This window comes from Vombatus ursinus, unplaced genomic scaffold (assembly GCF_900497805.2).
Source record: "Vombatus ursinus unplaced genomic scaffold, bare-nosed wombat genome assembly UNPS02014773.1, whole genome shotgun sequence".
In the NCBI taxonomy this organism is placed as follows: domain Eukaryota; kingdom Metazoa; phylum Chordata; class Mammalia; order Diprotodontia; family Vombatidae; genus Vombatus; species Vombatus ursinus.
Window position 1 is genome coordinate 3,566,696 of NW_020954551.1, and position 19,554 is coordinate 3,586,249.

A 19,554-nucleotide genomic window follows, 5' to 3' on the forward strand; every position below is an offset into this window, starting at 1 on the left:
AGTAATAAACAAGGGGCGGCATATTTTTTCAGATTTCCTGTTAGAGGGAAAGATGCTTTATTTTTCCTTCTCCATAGCAGCAGAATTGGTCTTTCTCCAGCACGGGGTTGACCGGTCACTTCTTTGCTCAGGAAGCTTCATTGGCTCCTTCTTGCCCCAGGCATAAAATCTCCATTGTTTGGTTTGACCTCCCCGTCCCTGTAGCCCATCCCTCCAAGTGTGGCTGTTGTTTTCTTTCGTGGGCTCCATGTTCTGGCCAGACTTGCTGTTTCTAGTCTCTGACATTCCAGCCCCTTTACCTTTCCATGAGCTGTGCTCTCACCTTCTTACCTCCACCTTGTAGAATTTCTAGCTTCCTTCAGATCTCAACTCAAGTGCCCCTTCCTAATAATAGCCTGTATTTATAGAGCACATAGGGTTGCAAAGCTCTTTTCATAGGTTTTCGCGTTTGATCCTCATTTGATCCCTGTGAGGGAGATGCTATTATTATCCCCATTTTACAGGGGAGGAAACTGAGGCAGATAGAAGTTAAATGACTTTCCCAAGGTCATACATCTAGCCAACGTCTGAGAAGGGATTTGAACTCGGGGTCTTACTGACTCCCAAGTCCACCATGCATGCTGTCAGAAAGCCTGTCTTGAGCCCCCCAATTACTAGCATCCTCCCCAGAGACATCCCCTTATATGTTTTGTATTTAATTTTCTGGGTTTATACCTTAGTAAGATGTCAGGTCCTCAATTAATGTAGGGCCTGGGGTTGTTTCTGTCTCAATAACCCCACCAGCTAGTAGAGAGCACCTAACGCAGGAATTAGAAACCATTTCTAGATTTCTTGGTTCACGTTGCCATTGTGTTATTCTCATGTAGCTGTAACAGTTGGGCCCAAAGCAGTGTCTTCCTTTCTCGGGTCATTAGGCTCAGTCGTATTACCATTTAAGAGAATGAGCTTGATGGGATGGCCAGAAAGCAGGCTTGGAATCAGCAAGACTTGAGTTCAGATCCCAGCTCTGCAAGTCACTTAACTTCTGGCTGTAGGAAACTCCCTAGGACTTGGGACCAAGTCACAGACCCAGGGAGCAACAAGAAATAGCCAAGCTTTTGCAAGTGCATATTTTGCATGTATTTGCAGTTAAAGATAGCCTTATGCTTGTGAAATATTTCTGGCAAATAACATAAAAACTGTTGTGATTTCCCTAATAGTACCAGCTAAAAGCAGTCTTATGCTTGCTCATTGGTGGGTTTTCAGTTCGAAAAAACAGCATTAACCTTCTGGGAATGCACCTACCTGCCCCCTCTGGTCTTGGAAGCCATTGTGAGCCCAACATAAACAATGTACCTACCAGACATCAGGAACCTGATGGCCGCCATATTGATGGCCTCGATGCTGGATATGGGGGAGGAGCTTCCTCAGCTCGAGGAACGGTCATGATTTTTCATGGCCTTTTATTTATAACTTGTAATAAGCATCCCCCCTACTACTTAGACTTTCTATTAGTAGGATAATCTCCCTAGCACATTGTCCAGAGGAATCCCTTAAAATATCCTAGTTTATGTGCACAGGGGCCTTAAAGAACCACTCATTATGTTGTAGCAGACCTACTGATTTGTGATTTCCCAATTCTTAAAAAAGGATTATTAAGTCACAGAATTTGAGAGTGGAAAGGGCTCTCCAGGGAATAATAAGAATGATAATAATAATAACTAGCATTTATAGAGTGCTTTGAGGATTGCAGAGGGCTTTATGAATATCTCTTTAATTCCCACAACAACCCTGAGAGGTAGGTACTATTGTTAGCTCATTTTATAGATGAGGAAAATGAGGCAGAGGCAAAGGGCTTGCTCAGGGTTACACAGCTTGTCAAGGTCTGCCTAACTGAATCCTGCCACTTAACCAAAGGAATATCTTCAAGGGGCAGCTCGATGGCACAGTGGATAGAGCACCGGCTTTGGAGTCAGGAGGACCTGAGTTCAAATCTGACCTCAGACACATTACACTCACTAGCTGTGTGACTTTGGGCAAATCACTTAACCCCACTGCCTAGCCAAAAAAAAAAGACATCAAAGGAATATCTTCTACAACAAACCAAACCAGGGGTTCTTTACCACCTCCTGAGGCCATCCCTTCCACTTTGGGGGAAGGTCTTCCTTGTAGCTGGGTTTGGTTCCATTGAGCCTAAATCTCTTCTTTGTCCCTTCCCCCTGGCCCTTTTGGGGCCAGGCAGAACAAGACCAATCCCTCCTCCATGTGCTGGCCCTTCACATCATTGAAGATGACTCATGTTCACATCATTCCTCCCCCACCCCAGTCTTTTCTTCTCCAGGATAAGTGTCCTCTTGTGTCCTAGACAGACACAGGCCCTTCACCATCCTGAGTGGGAGAGTACTGAGCCTTTCCTCCAGGTGGTTTTATATGGTTGGGTTTTGGGGTTCCAAAAGGAAGAATTGACAAAAATAGAAAAATCTGCAAGTGGAATCCAAAGGAAAGTCAATGGTGACTCAAAGACCAGGATGGGGAAAGTAGAGGACAAATAATGATCCTAAGGTTTATAAGCTCCTTTCATTATATGACTTAGAATCATCACATTTGTCTGCGGCTCTAAGTCACCAACCTGATGGAATAAGTAATATCATGGTCCCCGCTCTCTTTTTTTTTTTTTTTTTTTCAGCCAAAGACAAGATTTATTAGAACATTGATCGGGGTTGGGCGAGATTTTAGGAATCCACCATATCGGCCAGACTCAATTTATATCTGTATCGCTAAAGCAAGTGGGGCCAAATTTTAAGAATCTGACTACCTTAGTGGTGGCCAAGGTGGACCTTATATACAGAAAGACTGTGGGAGGGATCTAGGAGCGGCCAAGTAGTCTGGGGTGACTGGAGGAGGGGTCTAAGGAGGATCTGGATGGGAGTGGCCAGTAAACTGGGGTGACTGTGAGGTAACAACACCAGGGATCCAGACCACTAGGCCCAGGGAGAATGGAGTCTAGATAAGGATTAAGGGTGGGAAGTGGCCAAGGGCAGTGGGTAAGTGACAGAACAGAATTGGGAGATTGGGCATAGCCACAGTGAAAGGTCAGTTGAGTGGATTATAGGCTTAGGCAAATGCCAGAGATTTGGCCATGTGGGAAAGTCCAGGGCTTTTCTTTTTTGGGGTCCAGATCCCAAAGACATGGTCTTTTCCTTTTAGGGGTTCAGATCCCATCCCCATCATTCTCCCCTCAAACAAATGGGACCCAAATTCTTTTGGGGTAAGGAGCTGAGGTCTCGGCTTCTGAAACTGCTTCCTGCTGGCAAGGGGCATAGAACTGTCCCTGCCTCGAGGGGGTCCCAAAGAGGAGGTTGACTGGAACCGAGCACAGGCTGCATCCAGGGGACGATGGGAGGGACATTGACTGGTACCCACTGTTTGCTACATAATCACCTTTCACAGAGGCCAAATCTGAGTGATTTTCCCAGGGTTGCCCAGAATTAGAATCCAGTCTGCTGAGGACCAGCCCTGCATATTCCCCACCGTGTTCCCTCAGCCCCCTTTAATGGTCTTATCTGAACTTCGGTTCAAATGCCTTTACCAGCATTATTGTTTTCCTTTTACACTTGAAGAGACTATTTCCTTGATACCAGAGGGTAACTCAGGGACCTCTGAGATCCCCTGGTCCAGGGCTTCCTAACTTTTGTTTGTTGGACCCCTTGGGCAGTTGAATGAAACAATGGACCCCTCTCAGACTTATGGTTTTAGATGCATAAAATACACAGGATTACAAAGGAAACCAAATACATTGGGATACAGTCATCAAAATATTTTTAAAATCACAAGTTCACCGACTCCCAGGTGGAAAAACCCTGATCTAATACAACCCACTCATCTTATAAATGAGAAGGCTGAGCCTGAGAGGTAAAGTGATTTACTCAGGGTCTCATTGTATGTAGCAGAGCTGAGATTTGAACCTCTGCCCTCCAGAAGACTTGCTGCTGTCCTCCTGGAGTGTCTTAGGTGCGTGGGCACAGTTGTATTGGCTTCATTCTTGGGGCACAGTCAGGGGACAAACGTTTTCCCGTTGTGCTAAGTCATGGATTTAATTTACTTGAGAACAAGGTGAGTCAGCTTTAAGGAAAGTATTATTCCTTACATGTGACTGTGGAGCCTCTTGACTTCAAAATAAAAACAAAGCCCAGGGTTCCTCCTTCTGGCTTAAAAATGGTCATGAGTTGTGTTTTCATCGATTAATCCCTCCTAATTTTTTCAAAGCAACTTTTCATGTCAGACCTTGTAGTCTAGTATAAGAAAAAAACAAACAAAACCAAGCTTGATTTTCAGGTCTCTCGGTTTTCTTGATATAATTTTATTTACTGCAGAAAGTCATACTTAGCCAAACAAACAGCTCTTCAAATGGCCAAGCCTTGAGACAAGATATTTTTGTGGAATAATTCTTGTTCTTCTGAGCCCACAACAATAAGATTTTACCCATTCACAAAGAAGGAATGCTCAGAGGGGGTGTGATGAATTGATTTATCAATGATTTTCCCCAATACTAAAAGAACCACTTGAATGTTTGCAAACCAATGAATGATTTTGTTTATTGGATTCTGTCCTGGTTTGGCGGGGGAGACACTGATATGTCCCTCAGTCTCCTCTTGCTGCCTCTAACTGTTTGATTGAATGACACTAACATCTGAATACTGACTCATATCCCCTCTTTCTCTCTTTTTCTTTCTCTTTGCTGTTTTCAGTAGAGCATGCGCCATTTTGAAGGTGAATTTTCGGTAAAGTAAGCTGATCATGATTTCTCTAATTTTAAAGATGCTCCGTTTCTGTGTGGAAAATGTAACCTCGTTTTCCTGAATTACTTCTACACTGAGCCAGATGAACAGCAGGAACAGTGAATCAGAAGCCAGTTCCTTGTCTGGGACGGTTCATTGAAATACAGCATCTTTAAAAAAAAAAATTAGGGACTTCATTTGTATTCGTCCCATCCTCATTACAGACCTTGCAGAGTTTCCATTTTCACTCTGACTGTAACTTTAAAAGAAGTTGTTAAACCCTAACATCGGTGGCTAATTGTCAGGCCAGTGAATTACTGTGCTCTACAGGGCCTTGGCTAAATAAATTACCATAGATTAATGGGCCCAAGGAAAACTCCTGTCAGCCCGTTTCCTCAGATAGCCTCAGTACTACACTGAGACAGCTTGCCTTATTCAAAAAGATATCCTGAGTAAGTAGGTCCACATTCTCATTCAATGAAGTATTTTTGGGCATTTTCCAGATTTCTTACAAAGAAGTCAGTCCTCCTTCACTCTGGTCTCTGCCCTCCTGTTCTAGTCTCAGCTGGGTTGCCAGCTTCACTCCCATCTGACCTCTTCTGAAAGAGGTGTCTTGGTGATGATGAGTGGAGGAGTGGACCGAGCAAGGGGGAAAGATTTTGAGAAACAAGGGCTGACTTACTTCTCCATGACAACTAGGAAATGATGTGACTTGAGGGGCACAAAGTGAGTCACATATGCGAGGTCTTGCTTGCTTCCCAGTTCTGCCTTTATTATATACAAGACTTTTCGCTGCCCTCACGCTTCTTTCTGAGATGCGAGAATAGAGTACTCCAATCCAGGGCAATCCCATCCCATGGGGGGATCCTGGCCACTCTAGTCATTGGTGAAAATGGAGAGTTGCTGGTCATCCTTTTCCATCAGTCATTCTTTCATATTCTTTCAAGACAGTTAAGTTGCCCTGGATGGTCTTTCATATTTATGCTCAGATTGGAAGCCTTGATTAGCATCCATTTAGTATTTTAAAAATTGATTGCCCACTCTATGTGGCTGTCCTAGAGATGAATGGGGATAAAGGCCACCCAAAGAAGTTTGACTGTCCTTCCTTAGCATAGTCACGCTCAAAGGTGGATCTGTTAGTGTGGGGTTGGGACAGTTTGTCAGTGAACTCAGTGAATCTAAAGTTTCCAACAGTGTCAAAGAGTGAATAGTGTATGACTTATTTCAAAACAATCTTCCCCCCTAAAAAAAGTCGGATCGAAATAACACCTACCATTGCCTATTATAGGTGAATGGCCTCTATCCTGGTGGACTCTAGCTTGATGGGTAGAGTTTTTGTTTTTAAAATTTACCCCTAAATTTTGTACATGACCAAACAACATTTCCCAACAAGCAGCCAGACAAGTATGCTCCCAGAGTCTGTTCCCTGAAGAAGTCAGTTTGCTGATTGCTGAAAGAAAGGCAAGACTCTGACCGGCCATTGACCCTGTAGGTCAGCCTTGGCTAGGTCGGTTGTTCCTCCGTGTTGACTTTAGTTACAGGGCTGTGATGCTCTTTTGGCTCCGCTTTCCTCATTCCATGTCACCTCATCCGTCATCTTCCCATGCTTCTCCCAGTTCTTCATACCCGTCCTTCTTTTTGGTTCAGTAGTGATAGTCCATCATGTAATTACTATTCCATTCTGTGATCTGGGCAACATTCCCTCATCATCTAGCGCATACTTTGTGTCCGGCTCCCTGTTGAATTAAGATACAGTCAGTTTTGGGTGGAAGTTGATGGGAAAGTCCAAAGGCCGAGCAGAAGTCAGAAAATGCAGGAGTGAGGATCCTGCCTTTGTTTCTTTTCACTCAAGACCCTAAGGGGCTCAGTGAAAGTGAGTAGTTGTTTTCCCCTTTCTCCTCCTGCTTTGTGCTGCCATCTTTCCTGGCACAGAAGATTGACTCAGCCCACCCCGGCTGATCTCCTTGGGAGCTCACGAAGCCCTTTGCTGGTGTAGATGGCCACAAGCTTTAGACCCACTCCCTCACCTGCCCCACAGTCCCTTCTTTTGGGGCCCTCCCCTCATCCCCTCAGTGCCTTCCCCACTTCCTCCTGATCAAGGTGACTGTGCCAGGCAGTAGTGTAAACAAACTGCTGCTTGGAAACCTTAGACCTTTATTTTGCTCCTGTTCTCCGTGACATCCTCCTCTCATCCCGTGTCCTCCTGGAGCCCTGACCCCCATGACCTGTTAGCCATCTAGCAAACCTGAGCACGTGGGTGTGCGTGCAGTGATTGACCGGAGGGGCAACTGAGTTCAAATCCTGGCTTTGCCGCTTCCTAGCCGGGTGACCTTAGTCTCCCTCAGCCTCCATTTCCTCTTCTGTAGAATGAGGGTAGGTCTCAATGGCCTCTGAGGCCCTTCCCAATTCTGGATCTGGCCTTCTCTGTATGCTTGGATAAGTACAGATGAAGAGTTCAAGGCCCAGGCCCTCTGGTCAGAAGTGTTATCTCCACGTGTCCTGGGCCTTTTCCTTAAAATGAGCCCTTTTCAGTTGGTGGCCTTGGGTAGCGCAGAAACCTATGAGAGGCTGGTACTGACTTAGCCTGGGCTGCAAACGTGAAAGCCAGTCGCTGGTGGCTCCATGGGCACTAAGCCCTGCCAAGGGCGAGAGTGGGGTCTCAAGGGATCTGGCAGGCTTGTGGTCCGGCTGGACAGATCCACTTAGACAAACTGGGCAGGACATGCGCCATAAAGGGTTGCTCCGCCTCCCTTAGCAAATCTGCACCTGCTGAGTCTTTGTAAAAGATCTGAAGGCCCTCGGTAGTGGGGGATGGAGGGTCTACCTGGGGGACCTATGTTTTCTCCTGTGTAGATTCCCCATTAGGAATGCAGATGAGTAACTCCCTCGTGCAGTTATCCCTCAGCCAGCTTGGAGGACTTGGGGTTTAGGGAACGTGGCCAGGGTTGCATGTAAGAGAGGAGTGGCTTTGAACCCACATTTCCCAGGCTCTGGCCAGGCCTACTGTTCGTTGCGCCCAGCTGGACCTTCTCACCTGGTAAAAAGTCCATTTCAGTGGTAATCGTTTGATGTCCCAAAAGTTGGAGTGCAGCAGTAAAGCATTCATGGCTTTGAACCCCCTGTAGAAGCAGGGTAGCTTCTTCCGTGGGCCACTTCCCATCAAACATGGCGGCATTTCATTCCTCATTCATCACTTATCTGTTGTCTAGAAACAGTGGGACTGGATCTGAGTTTGTCTGTGTCTTGAAGCGCTATCATTACAGGAATAGATAGAGACAGATGGGGACAACACTGGTCCAACAGGCACTGAGCCTGTGGGGATACAAAAAGAGGCCAAAGACAGGCCCTGTCCCCCAGGAACTCACAGTCTAATGAGGAAGGCAGCAAACAGATACATGCAGACAAGCTATACACTGGATAAAATGGAAATCACTAAGAGGGGCTGGGGAAGGTTTCCTGGAGAAGGTAGATAGGATTTTAGTTGGAACTTAAAGAAAGCCAGAGAGGTCTAGATGCGGCGGCATCTAGGTGAGAGTGGTCCAGGCAGGAGGGAGAGCCAGAGAGAGTGCCCAGAGCCAGATAGTAGATGGGTAGAGAGAGATAGAGAGTTGGGGAGATAATAGGTGGCGCATTTATTGAGGAGTTACCTGGTGCCAGGCACTGTCCTAAGTGCTGGGCATACAGATACAGATACGAGGAAGCAAGAGGGTGCATTCACGTGTGATTCTTTCATTTCAGCTGTGTTGTGGGTAAATAACATCAGTCAAGGTGAGTGCTTCCCAGGTGGGAGATGTCACGTGTTGCTCATCCCACGCCCTGTGCTTGCTGGCCCTTGTCTCCCGTGTCCTCTCCCATTGGTGGTCCTCATCTGTCTGCATTCCACAGTTCCATCTTTGGTCCTGTATTACTAGGTCTCAGTTGCAGTCTGGCAGAAATGGGAAGAACTCTCCCCTTCCCTGCTCCCGTGCCCTCCCAGGATTGGAAGAGGTTCATGCCGGCATTATAGGCCTCTCTGTGCGTTTTACATGTGTGTATGCACCAAGGGCAGGCTGACCCACAATACCACTGGATCCAGAGCACAGCCCTGTGCTTTATTGGAGGGTTTTCCTGCATTTGCTGATTTTGTTCTGAGTAGGAAAAGATGTATAATCTCTAACAGGAGCCCCTCAGTGCTTCAACAGCAGACCCCCCAGAGCCCTTTTTTGACATTGACCGCAGAATCTTTCTCGTTCCTCCATAATTTGGTGCTAAGGTCAGGTCCTCCAGAGACCCAAAGGGGCACCTGGCTTCTGACAGAGCCCCGTTTTAGCAGGCCGGGGAAGCTTCCGTCCTGCAAGCCTCCTCTGAGGAGGGAGAAGCACCATCCAGCTGGCTGTGTGCATGGCCCTCCTGGCTGGAGGCACATTTCAGAAATAGGCTGTTATGTTGCTTTATTATGGGGGTGTCTTAGAAGGGCTTGGCTTCTTCTGAGGGAGAAAAAAATAAATGCTCGATCATTGAAAAAATAATTTTTAACAGAGCAAAAACCAGCCCTCTTTCCTCCAGAATGGCAAATTGTAGTATGATTATTCCCAAGAGACTTCCTGTGGGTCTGGTTTAACTAGCTGAGGATGCTGAGTGGTTTGACACTTTGTGTTATGGGGCAGGTTGGGCACTTTTTAGGAGTCGCAGTAAAGTTGCCCATCGATAGAGAGACTTTTCCATGCTGGAAGCTCCCTATGTCAGTGACATGACAGGCCTACCACATGGCTCTCCCGTCCCCCAGCAAAGGTGTCAAAGTGCCTTTTTAGGGGCAGCTAGGTGGCGCAGTGGATAGAGCACTGGCCCTGAAGTCAGGAGGACCTGAGTTCAAATCCAGCCTCAGACCAAACATTTGTCACTTACTAGCTGTGTGACCCTGGGCAAGTCACTTAACTCCAATTGCCTAAAAAAATTAAAAAAACAAAGTGCCTTTTTAGACAGTGATCGTCATCAGCTACCAACCCTGCACTGAAGTCAAGTATAAAAATGCTAGTCCTAAAAATCATAATAGCTAGCATTGATGTGACAGTGCTCTAAGGTTTACAAACGTTATCATCTCCATTTTATGTATGAGGAAACTGAGGCAGGCAGGCTTACCCAGGATCACACGACTCGTAAGTGCCTAAGGCTTGATTCTGTTGCCCTGTGCACTGACACGTTGACGTCCTTCGGGGACCGCCTCGAGAGCACAGAAACGACTAGACTGGATTCTGTTTAGCTGAGGCATTGAAAGCTGTCAGAGGGCATTCCCCTTTGGTGCTGGTCAGTCTTGGCATCGACTGATGCGAGTGTTCCTTTAACCTTCCTGGGCCTCAGTTTCCTCATCTGTGAAATGACAGGGTTGCACTAGATGGCCCCTGAAGGCCCTTCCGGCTGTGGGTCTGTGATCTTTGATCCTGCGGATGACGCGCGTGTGCGTGTGTGTGTGCGCGCGCGTGTGTGTATGTGTGTGTGCATGCATGTGTATATGTGTATGTGTATATGTGTGTGTACGTGTGTGTATACACATATGTGGATGAGTGCACTGTGTATGGATGTGTTCGTGGGTGGATGTGTGTATGTGTGGATGAGTGCACTGTGCATGCATGCATATGTGTGTGTGTGCACATTCACCATACTTGTGACTGGACTGGTAGATGTGTAGACAGATCTGAGCCATCTCTGCACCTTAAGGTGCATCTCTGCACCTAAAGGTGCACCTCTGCACCTAGAGGCACTCAGTTGGGTGACTTGTCCAGGGTCACACAGCCAGCCATGACGGGGCATAGGTAGGTCTAGAACCCAGACCTTCCTGACTGGACCAGCTCTCTTCCCACCACCCTTCCATCATGTTCACCATGTTGGCTGTAACATCCTTCTTGGGGAGCGGTTGTGGCCTGACCATTCATGCCATTGTGAGCTCTCATCTATTATTGACTGTCATTTCTTTACCTCCTCAGGCGTGTCGGCATTATCGCCACCACCTGCACCTCCCCCTCCACCGGGGGCTCCACTGCCTCCCCCCATGGACGCACCAACACCATCGCTCTTTCCGCCTCCGTCTGTGAACGGTACCAGCCGAGGAGCCTTACTCAGCTCCATTCAAAATTTTCAGAAAGGTACTCTGAAGAAAGCCGACACCTGTGATCACAGTGCCCCAAGGATCTACTGAAGTTGACTGTTTACAGTTGGCTGCCATCTTTAGTTTTTCCCTGTGACACCCCCCCTCCGTACTCCCACCCTTGCACGTAGAATGACTGACGAGCCAGGAGGGCGGCACTGTGCAGATGACCACCCAAGCATCTTTTCAAGAGGGCAATGATGTGGCAAGGAGTTGGAGTGTGAATGGCAACCTTGCTTTTGTCTCTGGGCATCTTTGAGTCCTCAATGGTTCTTTCTACCAACTGAATTAGAAAGCAGGGCAACAGTGACAGTACTCTGATCATGGCAGCAAGTGCACTCTGTGTTGTGGCCCTGCCTTCCTCCAGAAAGAGAGCAACAGGGAAACCGAGGTGCAGTGAATATTGTCTGTCCCCAAGTACTTTCCAAGCTCTCAGAGATGCCTTCCATTTTGTTGATTCAGCTTCATCTCTGCTATTTTCATAAGAGCACTTGGCCCAAAGCACAGCCTGTGGCTGGGTTTAGAAGATAACCTGAGCTTTTGATTGGCCCAAAAATAATTTGGAAAAAGGTGGATGTCTTCTGTGAGTTTTAGCAGGGACACTTCCTAGGAGTTGGGGTTGTTCAAACAGCCCCTCTAGACCCCAAATTGCCACTTTCTAATTAGAATCTTTTGGAAAAGGGACAAGAGACAAAATTAATGGGATTCATCAGATACGCTTCTAACATTCTGCCCTGAATCAGCTGAAGACAAGGCAGGGTTTCTTACAACACAAATAAATTTAACATCTTTAAGAAATGACCATCTTGGAAAAACTGAACATAAATACATCTTACATATTCTTAATGTTACTGATTTGAAAAGATCCTTTATTTTATGATTTGCTTAAACCTTTAAACAAATTGCACTTTAAAGGATTATAGATAATCCATTTTTGAATTCAAGTATACATCAGTGTTTGTTACTATGCAGAGAGAATGTCATTGTGTATAGTTTCATGTAACCTGTGATATATATTCAGTTGTATTTTTTATTAAAATAATAAACCATGTCAAGGAAACTTGTCTACATAGATGAACTAGGTATTTCAAGACACTATACCTTAAGGATTCTTGGAGACACCATTTAGTAAAAGTGGAGAGATTTGTACAGTATTTTTTTCTAAATTTTAGTTTTCCTTTTTCATGTCCTATTTTCTTGTCATTTCTTTATTAATAAAAGCTAACTCCTATTGTAAGCAAGATCTTCCTTTTTCACATTTCAATATAGCTTCAATATACATGCTTGTTTTAGGAATTCCTGGGAAGGACAGTTCTGGAGGTAGATGTTTTTAGCATTTCTAACACAATGTCAAAAATACTAACATTGCCTTGCTCTGGCAAAATGGTGGACAAATGAGTTGGGAGCAGCTTTAAGGCAGAGGAAGCATTCTGGAAACCAGCTGTCTCTGTGTTGGGGGAAAATGGGGTCTTGTCCCCCTAAGATGCTGCCCACTTTCTAGCACAAACTTCGTCACCTTCTCTCTTAAGGTAGAGACTTGTGAGTCTGCTCATGAATAGTAAGCTTGCCTTACCCCTTCTAGAAATTTAGGCCTAGTTAACTTGTTTTTGACTTAAGGGAGGGATCCCTTTAAGTTGCACGATTCTGGGAAGTGTTGGCTCTCGACTTCCTGAGCCCTATCCCTGGCCTGGTCCTTATTTCTTCATCTCCCAAAATACTGAAGATTCTCCTACTCCCTGTGCAGTAATTTGGGATCAAATAATCACAAAGACAACACCAATGACTGGAACCAGAAGGCATTTATTCCTCCTCAAAACGGAACTCAACTGAGGCAGATCACACCTTCCCTCTGTACAGATAAGTTAACTGTCAGGCAGACCCTTGGCCAGGGTTCCTTCAAAGCCCCTGACGCATCGTCCTGTTGGTAATGGAGGCAGAAACATTCTATTGAATCGTTTTCTTTGGAGCAGAAATAGCTTAACTGTAACAGACACAAAAGGGTGAAAGTCTCAGAACTGAGATGACCCCAAGTGCTTTGACGCTATCTCCCACACAAAATGGTACCCAGAGGCCTTGGGACAGTGCAATTACCAATACAATTACTGTGAACCAACAGCACATCCTAACCTCTGAAGCAATAATTACAGGCAAGAAATCCCAGGGACTTCAATGTCAAGTACAAATTAGATATTCAGTGTTTTCTTGGCTGCAAAGATGATGTCCTTGACTTGAGGGATGCAGTTTTCTTCCAGAATCTTCGCATAAGGCATAGGAACATCAGCCCCGGTGACTCGGACAGCAGGAGCATCGAGGAAGTTAAATGCAGGACCTGGAACAAAGGAGTGGATGCATGAAGGCTTGACCAGATCAAGTGAACTGGGACGGATCGATTAATTGATAGCTCAGAGAAGTTACAGGACAGGTTCTACCACCTCGTTTTTCTGCCTAACAGGAAGCTTGAAGCAACTGGCGATGCTCCCCAGTCTCACTGTATCCTGCTTTCTGAGAGGCATCTAAATTCAGCAATCATTGATTAAATGTCTACCGTGTGCAGGACCCTCTGGGAGGGATACAAAACCCAACACAGTTCCTTTTTCCAAGGAGTTTCCATTTTCCTGGTGGGGGGGTGGGGGGTGTGAGGTGGGTCACCCGTGGTGAGCCTGGGAAGCAGGCACCACGCCTGGGTGCCACAGGCAGTAATATGCCATCCCAGCCACACCACCATCCAGCGTTCAGGTGCCTGAATACCTTCCATGATCCTGGCACAGATCTCGGCTCCCACCCCAAACTGGGGCCAGCCTCCTTCGACGGTCACCAGATGATTGGTCTTCATCACGCTGAGCTCAATGGTCTCAATGTCCATCGGTCTAATGGTACGCAGGTTGATCACCTAAAACACATGATGATTTTTTCCTTTTGAGTTGTCACAAGTACGTCCTTGTTTGGGTTCTTACCGATGCCACCTTATTTTATTATTAAAAGCTTAATTTGCTCACACTGTAGCTAAGCTACAAAGTGCAGAAGCCAAACTGTGACTGCCCCTGACCCAACAGCTTCCTCCCACCCCCACTTCAAGTCCACAAACAGCAACAGACACTTCGAGAGCATTCTGCCGTGTGCCAAACACTTGAGACATTCTCATTTCATCCTCACGCCTCTCCAAAAGGGATTCTGAAGAGTACTGTGCCCATTTTACAGGAAAGGAAACAGAGAACCCCACAAAGCAAGCTCATTGCAATTCCATTCTGTCCTAGTTCAAGAGAACTAGGCACACTGTTAGCGCACCATTACTTCAAAGCCTGAGCCATAAGGGCACCTCAAGGCCCCAGGCACAGGGCTGCACCTTTGGGATACACACAGAAGAAAAGGCAGAGAGAGGGACCACCTCTTCAAAATGAGGGAGATGGGCCAGAGGCTCTCTGAGATCCCTATGGTGGGGAAAGAGGATGGAATCAACATACCAGCCATTACCTGGGCAGCGTGAGCAAGGATGCCAAGAATAGCAGAGGATCAGGAGAAAGAGAGAAGTGAAGGCAAACGACCCATTTTCCCAGAGGCCTGGGAGTAAGAGGGTTCCAGGTGATTAGACGGGCCAGGAGGACCTGTTCCCCGGGGAAGCTAGCCAGCCTCCATTTGGTAGGGGCCTCTCCAGCTAAGCCCAAGAGACCAGGAAGGACACAACTAGGTATCCTTTCAGGGCATATCCCCGTGGGAGCCGGGACCAGACAGAACTTGATGTGCTGAACGGTGGGCAGACGGATGGAGAAGGGGGAGAGACAGGGACTGGATCACCCAGGGCTGGAAGCAGCTGGGAGTGGAAAATGTGGAAAAACGACCAAGAGGGAAGTCAACTACTGGCATGGACAAGAGGAGTAAGACCGGAAGAAAGGGAAGTTCTAGAAAGGATCCCTGTAATTCAAGGAAGCCTTCTGCAGTTCTCAATCAGATGAGTGTGGAAGGCATTCATGCTTAGAGGGAGTCCCTGTACTCCCTGAGGATCTGAGCCACGCCTGGCAGTGGGAGTGCCAGGATGCCCGTTCTGTGGTGGGCTCCAAACTTTCACACCCACACTAATGCCTCGGTCTACTCAGTCTTTAAAAAACCAAACCGTGGGCCCAAAAACGCATGAGCACAGTAAGTGGGTATTTCCTGTAAAAAACAATGAATATGATCAATTCAGATACGCATAGAAAGAACCACATGAACCGATGCAGAGAAGCAGGGACAATCAGGAGAACTGTGGTCAGGATGACCACAACCATAACAGATGTGGAGACACAGGGCTGGTGGCATCCTGACAGTGACTGGGGTGGGGGTGGAGGGCCCACGCCGCGCTGCCCGCCTACAGGCAAGGAAGCCTGCACACACTATCAGACAAAGGGAAACACTGGTCACTTTTGTTAAAATGCCTTTTTTCCCTCTTTTAACATCTTTGTTACAAAAGGGCTTGCTGGGTAAGGAGAAGTAGGGGAAGAGACATCTGGAAATGATTGTGACACATTAAAAAGACATAAATTAAACCAAAAAACCCCAGGTATTAACCTACCTCACATTCCACTCCCTCTTTAGACAGTATAGCAGCAGCTTCCAGACAATGGCCAACAGGTCGTGAGTGGGAAACCAATGTAATGTGGGTTCCTAATATCAAGCAGCAATAGATAAGAATTAGGTTACTTAAATCTCACCACTTACAATTTTTAGGAATTTTTGTTTGTTTAAATATCTGAAAGTTAAGTCTAGTTGCAATGTGAAATATAATGTACTTCCTGAAAATGGCATGTCCCTGGGATAAAAGTTCATTCAAATCTACTTAATCTCAAGCATTAAAAAGGCTGACTAGTTCAAGAAATAATAACTAATACACAGTGCTTTACAAATATTATTTCATTTGATCCTCCCTCTACAACCCAGGGAGGTAGATGCTATTGTAATCCTCATTTCACAGTTGAGGAAACCGAGGCAGGCAGAGGTTAAGTGACTTGTCCAGGGTCACACACCTAAGAAGTATCTGGGGGAGGACTGGAACTGGGGTCTTACCGGCTCTATGTCCAGGGCTCTCTCCACTGTGCCACTTAGCCTCAAATAAAAACACAACCACGCTTGGGCCCTAAAATCTTTCTACTGAAAATTCAAAGAAATTACCCCAATAAACGATTGCTTCACTTCTCTTATCTACATGCAATTTCATTCATGGGGGAGGGGGGAGCAGGGTAGGGATCTGGGAGGGATGGTGTGACAGTTTTTTACCTTCCCGTTCTACTTTAGCTTTTCCAATAGGAATCAGGAAATCTTTGGACTGAGCTTCGTCTGGAAATTCAAAAGGAACTCCATACATCAGTTCGTTTTCCAGCACCACAACTACAAACCAAACGGGATTAAACCTAGATAAGAAGGGGGTCTACCATTCTAGCCCAGGAGGGGGAGGGGGCAGGAGTCACCTGGGCCTCCTTTTCACACCAGGTTAATTCCCCTGAAAACCCCACTGCCCCACCCCCACCCCCTTCCTAGGAGAACCGATAGACACCACAAGGAATGGGGCGGAGCAGAGGTGTTCAACTCAGGGGGAGCCCAGACAGAGTCCGGCTAAAATGTGCTTGGGAAATGTTTAACAAGTTAAAAAATACAACACAGAGAATGTTAATTGAGGTTTTCTAAGTCAAGGAAAGGCCGAAGGGGATCTGAGGGATTCCAAATCTGTTTCCAGCAAGCATCAAGGAGTTTTAAGGATGACTGACTACTTACTCTCAAACAAATCAGTGACATTAATTTCTAGAAAAGTTTCACTTAAAAAAGCTGTTTTACATGAGGAGGCCTCAATTGTTCATAGTTTGAAAAGACAGCTGAGCTTAATGGCTTATTTACATGACATTCATCTTGGCTAATCCCACTGTTCCGCTTATTAAAATTAAAGGACGTCAGAAATTCAGAAATGCTGTGGATCACAAGCGGGGCAGGTGCAAACAGCTGTTTTTTTAATGAACATCAGGGTATTATTCACATTGGAACAGGAAGAAACCAAGACTTAGAAACAAAACTAGTTTCTCTCTTCACATCAACTGATTAAAACCAGTTAAAGGGACTCAGTTCCATCAGTGAAACGAGAAGATTTTACTCTATAATCTCTAAGGTTCTCTGTAAATCAGAATGAAAAAGGACTCACCTGGATTATCATCCCGGACTGCTGACTTCATAAGTCCTTTTGAATCCTCTGAACTCCAAGGACTGACCACTTTTAATCCGGGACAGTGCCCATACCAAGCTGCAAAACACTGCGAGTGCTGGGCAGCCACACCGGCTGAAGCACCATTAGGTCCCCTGAAGACAATGGGGACAGGCTGAAGCCCACCGGACATATAGTAAGTCTTGGCAGCTGAGTTTATAACCTGGTCAATGGCTTGCATAGAGAAATTGAAGGTCATGAATTCACAAATAGGCCTCAATCCAGCCTGTTAAATTAAGGAGAAAAACAACATAACTAAGCAGTTTAATTAAAAGGAAAATAAAGCATCAACCACCACAGCTGTATTACATGAAAACAATTTTCAAAAGACAAAGTCAAGAATAACCCATTTAGGTGAGTTTTTAAGAAATGTGTTATCACATACCATAGCTGCCCCTACAGCAATCCCGGCAAAGCCCATCTGAAAAAGCAAAGCAGAGGCTGAGAATTGAGGGCCGGGGGAGACCAGGGGCGCCCCCCTCCCGGCCGGGCCACCCGGACTCCTCGGACTCCACGCCTTACCTCGGATATGGGCGTGTCGATGATTCTCTTGTCTCCGTACTTCTTCCACAGGCCCCTGCTGACCTGTGTTGATAAACGGTCAGACCCAGTTACTGCGGCCCGGCGGGGGGTCCGGCCGCTTTGCGCGGGGTGTCACCGCGCCCTCGGTCCTTACCTTGTAGGCGCCGTCATACTGAGCCACTTCTTCTCCCAGCAGGAAGACCTTCTCGTCCCGCTCCAGTTCTTCATCCATGGCCTGATTCAGAGCATCTCGAACCGTCACCTGTCGTGCGGGGAGGGCGCGGCGTCCGAAGAAGCCCAGGACCCCCCAACTGTCACCGAGCCAAACCAGGGTGCCACCCCAAGAGCCTGGACCGCGGGCACGCCGGGGCGCTGACGGCCGTCCCCCAAACCGTCCACGCAGCACCCAAAGCCGCCATCCATCGAGGTCGTCCCAGGCATCTGGTCTGTCAGCAGCTTCCCCCCCCCATTCCCCCCCCCCCCCGCCCCCGGGAATCCAGGGCTTTTAATTAAAGCGATTAAACCTGTCCTAAGCCTGTGCAGCGACAAGGATGCGGGGCTGCGTGACCTTCATCCTACGGCTGGCGGGACACCCGCCGCAAGAACTCACGATGCGGAGGAGGCGGCTGGGACCGGGAGGCTCCGGCCGGGGGCCCCTGGAGAAGAGGGGTGCGGGGAGGGAAGCCTGGGGCCACCGGGGTTAACTCGGGCTTTTCGAATGTGTTCATTTCCTGCAGCCCACGGCGGCTTCCCGGCAGAGGCAGGTTCTAGCACCGGGGGAGGCAGCCGGGGGGTAGGAGGGGAAGCAATGAGCATTTATTAAGCACCTCTGTATGCGGCCCGCGCTAAGCACCGTTTACACGTGTCTCATCAGACCCTCGTTTGTTTTGTGAGCCCATTGCACAGACGAGGCACACGGGGCGAGGGGACTAGTCCGGGGTCCCACAGAGGCAGGCAGAGGACGCAGCCGCCCCCGCCCCGCCCACCGATGGGCGCCGGGCCCTGGAGCCGCTTCCCGCACCGCCTGCCCTCAGTGGGCTTCCACTCGTCCTGGCCGAGAACGCTGGGGCGGGGCCGGGAGGGACGAGAGCCCAGCAGAGATCGGCCCGGTCGCACCCCCCCACGCCCCCTGCCGCAGAGGCCCAGTGCGCAAGCGCGGCCCCGGCCTCCCTCCCCGTCCTGTTACCTGCAGCGCCGCGGGCGCCGAGCGGTGGAAACGCCTCCTCAACAGCCGGGATACCTGGCGGGCGGGGAGAGAGAAAGAGGGTCAGTGGGGCGGAGGGGCCGAGCCGGTGCGGGGTCGTCGGGGCAGCGCCTACCTGCTGGCCGCAGCCTGCGAGCCCGCTTCGCACCAGCCCCGCCGCCATCTTGCTCGTGTCCTCTACCGGTGACGGAAGATTGGCCTAACGCCGACGGCGAGCCATAGCGAGGGGACGGGTCGGCCCCGCCCCCTCCCTCGGCGCCGTCCAATCGGAGGACGAGGTGTGCGCGTGCCGTCCTCCCTCCTCCTCCGGGAGCCGGGGCGAGGGCGGGGCCCCAGGGCCAGCGTGAGGCTGGGATTGGCGCTCCGAGTTCTCTCCCCGGCTACCGGAGGCGTCACGTGATTGCCATTAAAACCAACTTTATTGAGAGTCTCGGGGCTGACACGCAGCGGGCACGCTGTGCCCTTTGGCCGCCGACGTGTGCTGAAGCCCCCGCCTCCTTCCAGCCCTGACGTTCGGTTCTCCTTCCTGAGGATCCTCCGTCCCGCAGAGCTCCTTTCGCGTCTCTGACTTTAGGTTTTCTGATCCATACCGTAGATAACGGATCATCCCCCAAGCAATCCGCCTAGCCTGGGTGTCTGTGGTGGGATGCAAACGAGAGCCTGTTTGATAGTAAATATCAGCGGGTGAGGTCGAGTTTGAATGTAAATATCAGCTCGGAGACCCGCCCCG

At 48.2% G+C, this 19,554-nt stretch overlaps 2 protein-coding genes across 5 annotated transcripts in view; one reads left to right on the forward strand and one right to left on the reverse strand.

The window, feature by feature from the left end:
- PXK (PX domain containing serine/threonine kinase like) overlaps positions 1-12,121 on the forward strand; it is a 48,652-nt gene extending 36,531 nt beyond the window's left edge. For 2 of the 4 annotated variants that reach the window (XM_027863788.1, XM_027863789.1), the window contains exons 15-16: positions 8,496-8,525; positions 10,718-12,121. In XM_027863788.1, coding sequence (XP_027719589.1) covers positions 8,496-8,525; positions 10,718-10,929 — 242 coding nt within the window. In that variant the 3' untranslated portion in view covers positions 10,930-12,121. The remainder of the gene's footprint in view (positions 1-8,495; positions 8,526-10,717) is intronic. The other 2 variants (XM_027863790.1, XM_027863791.1) reach the window with 1 other exon arrangement.
- Positions 12,122-12,658: 537 nt separating this feature from the next.
- On the reverse strand, positions 12,659-19,017 carry PDHB (pyruvate dehydrogenase E1 beta subunit). The gene is made up of 10 exons (XM_027863792.1): positions 18,940-19,017; positions 18,807-18,860; positions 17,775-17,882; positions 17,621-17,683; positions 17,484-17,519; positions 17,039-17,324; positions 16,126-16,236; positions 15,425-15,516; positions 13,627-13,768; positions 12,659-13,207 (listed from the first exon to the last, which is right to left on the reverse strand). The coding sequence occupies exons 1-10, from the start codon at positions 18,985-18,987 to the stop codon at positions 13,062-13,064; spliced, it is 1,086 nt and encodes a 361-aa protein (XP_027719593.1). The 5' UTR covers positions 18,988-19,017; the 3' UTR covers positions 12,659-13,061.
- Between the last annotated feature and the right edge of the window lie 537 nt (positions 19,018-19,554).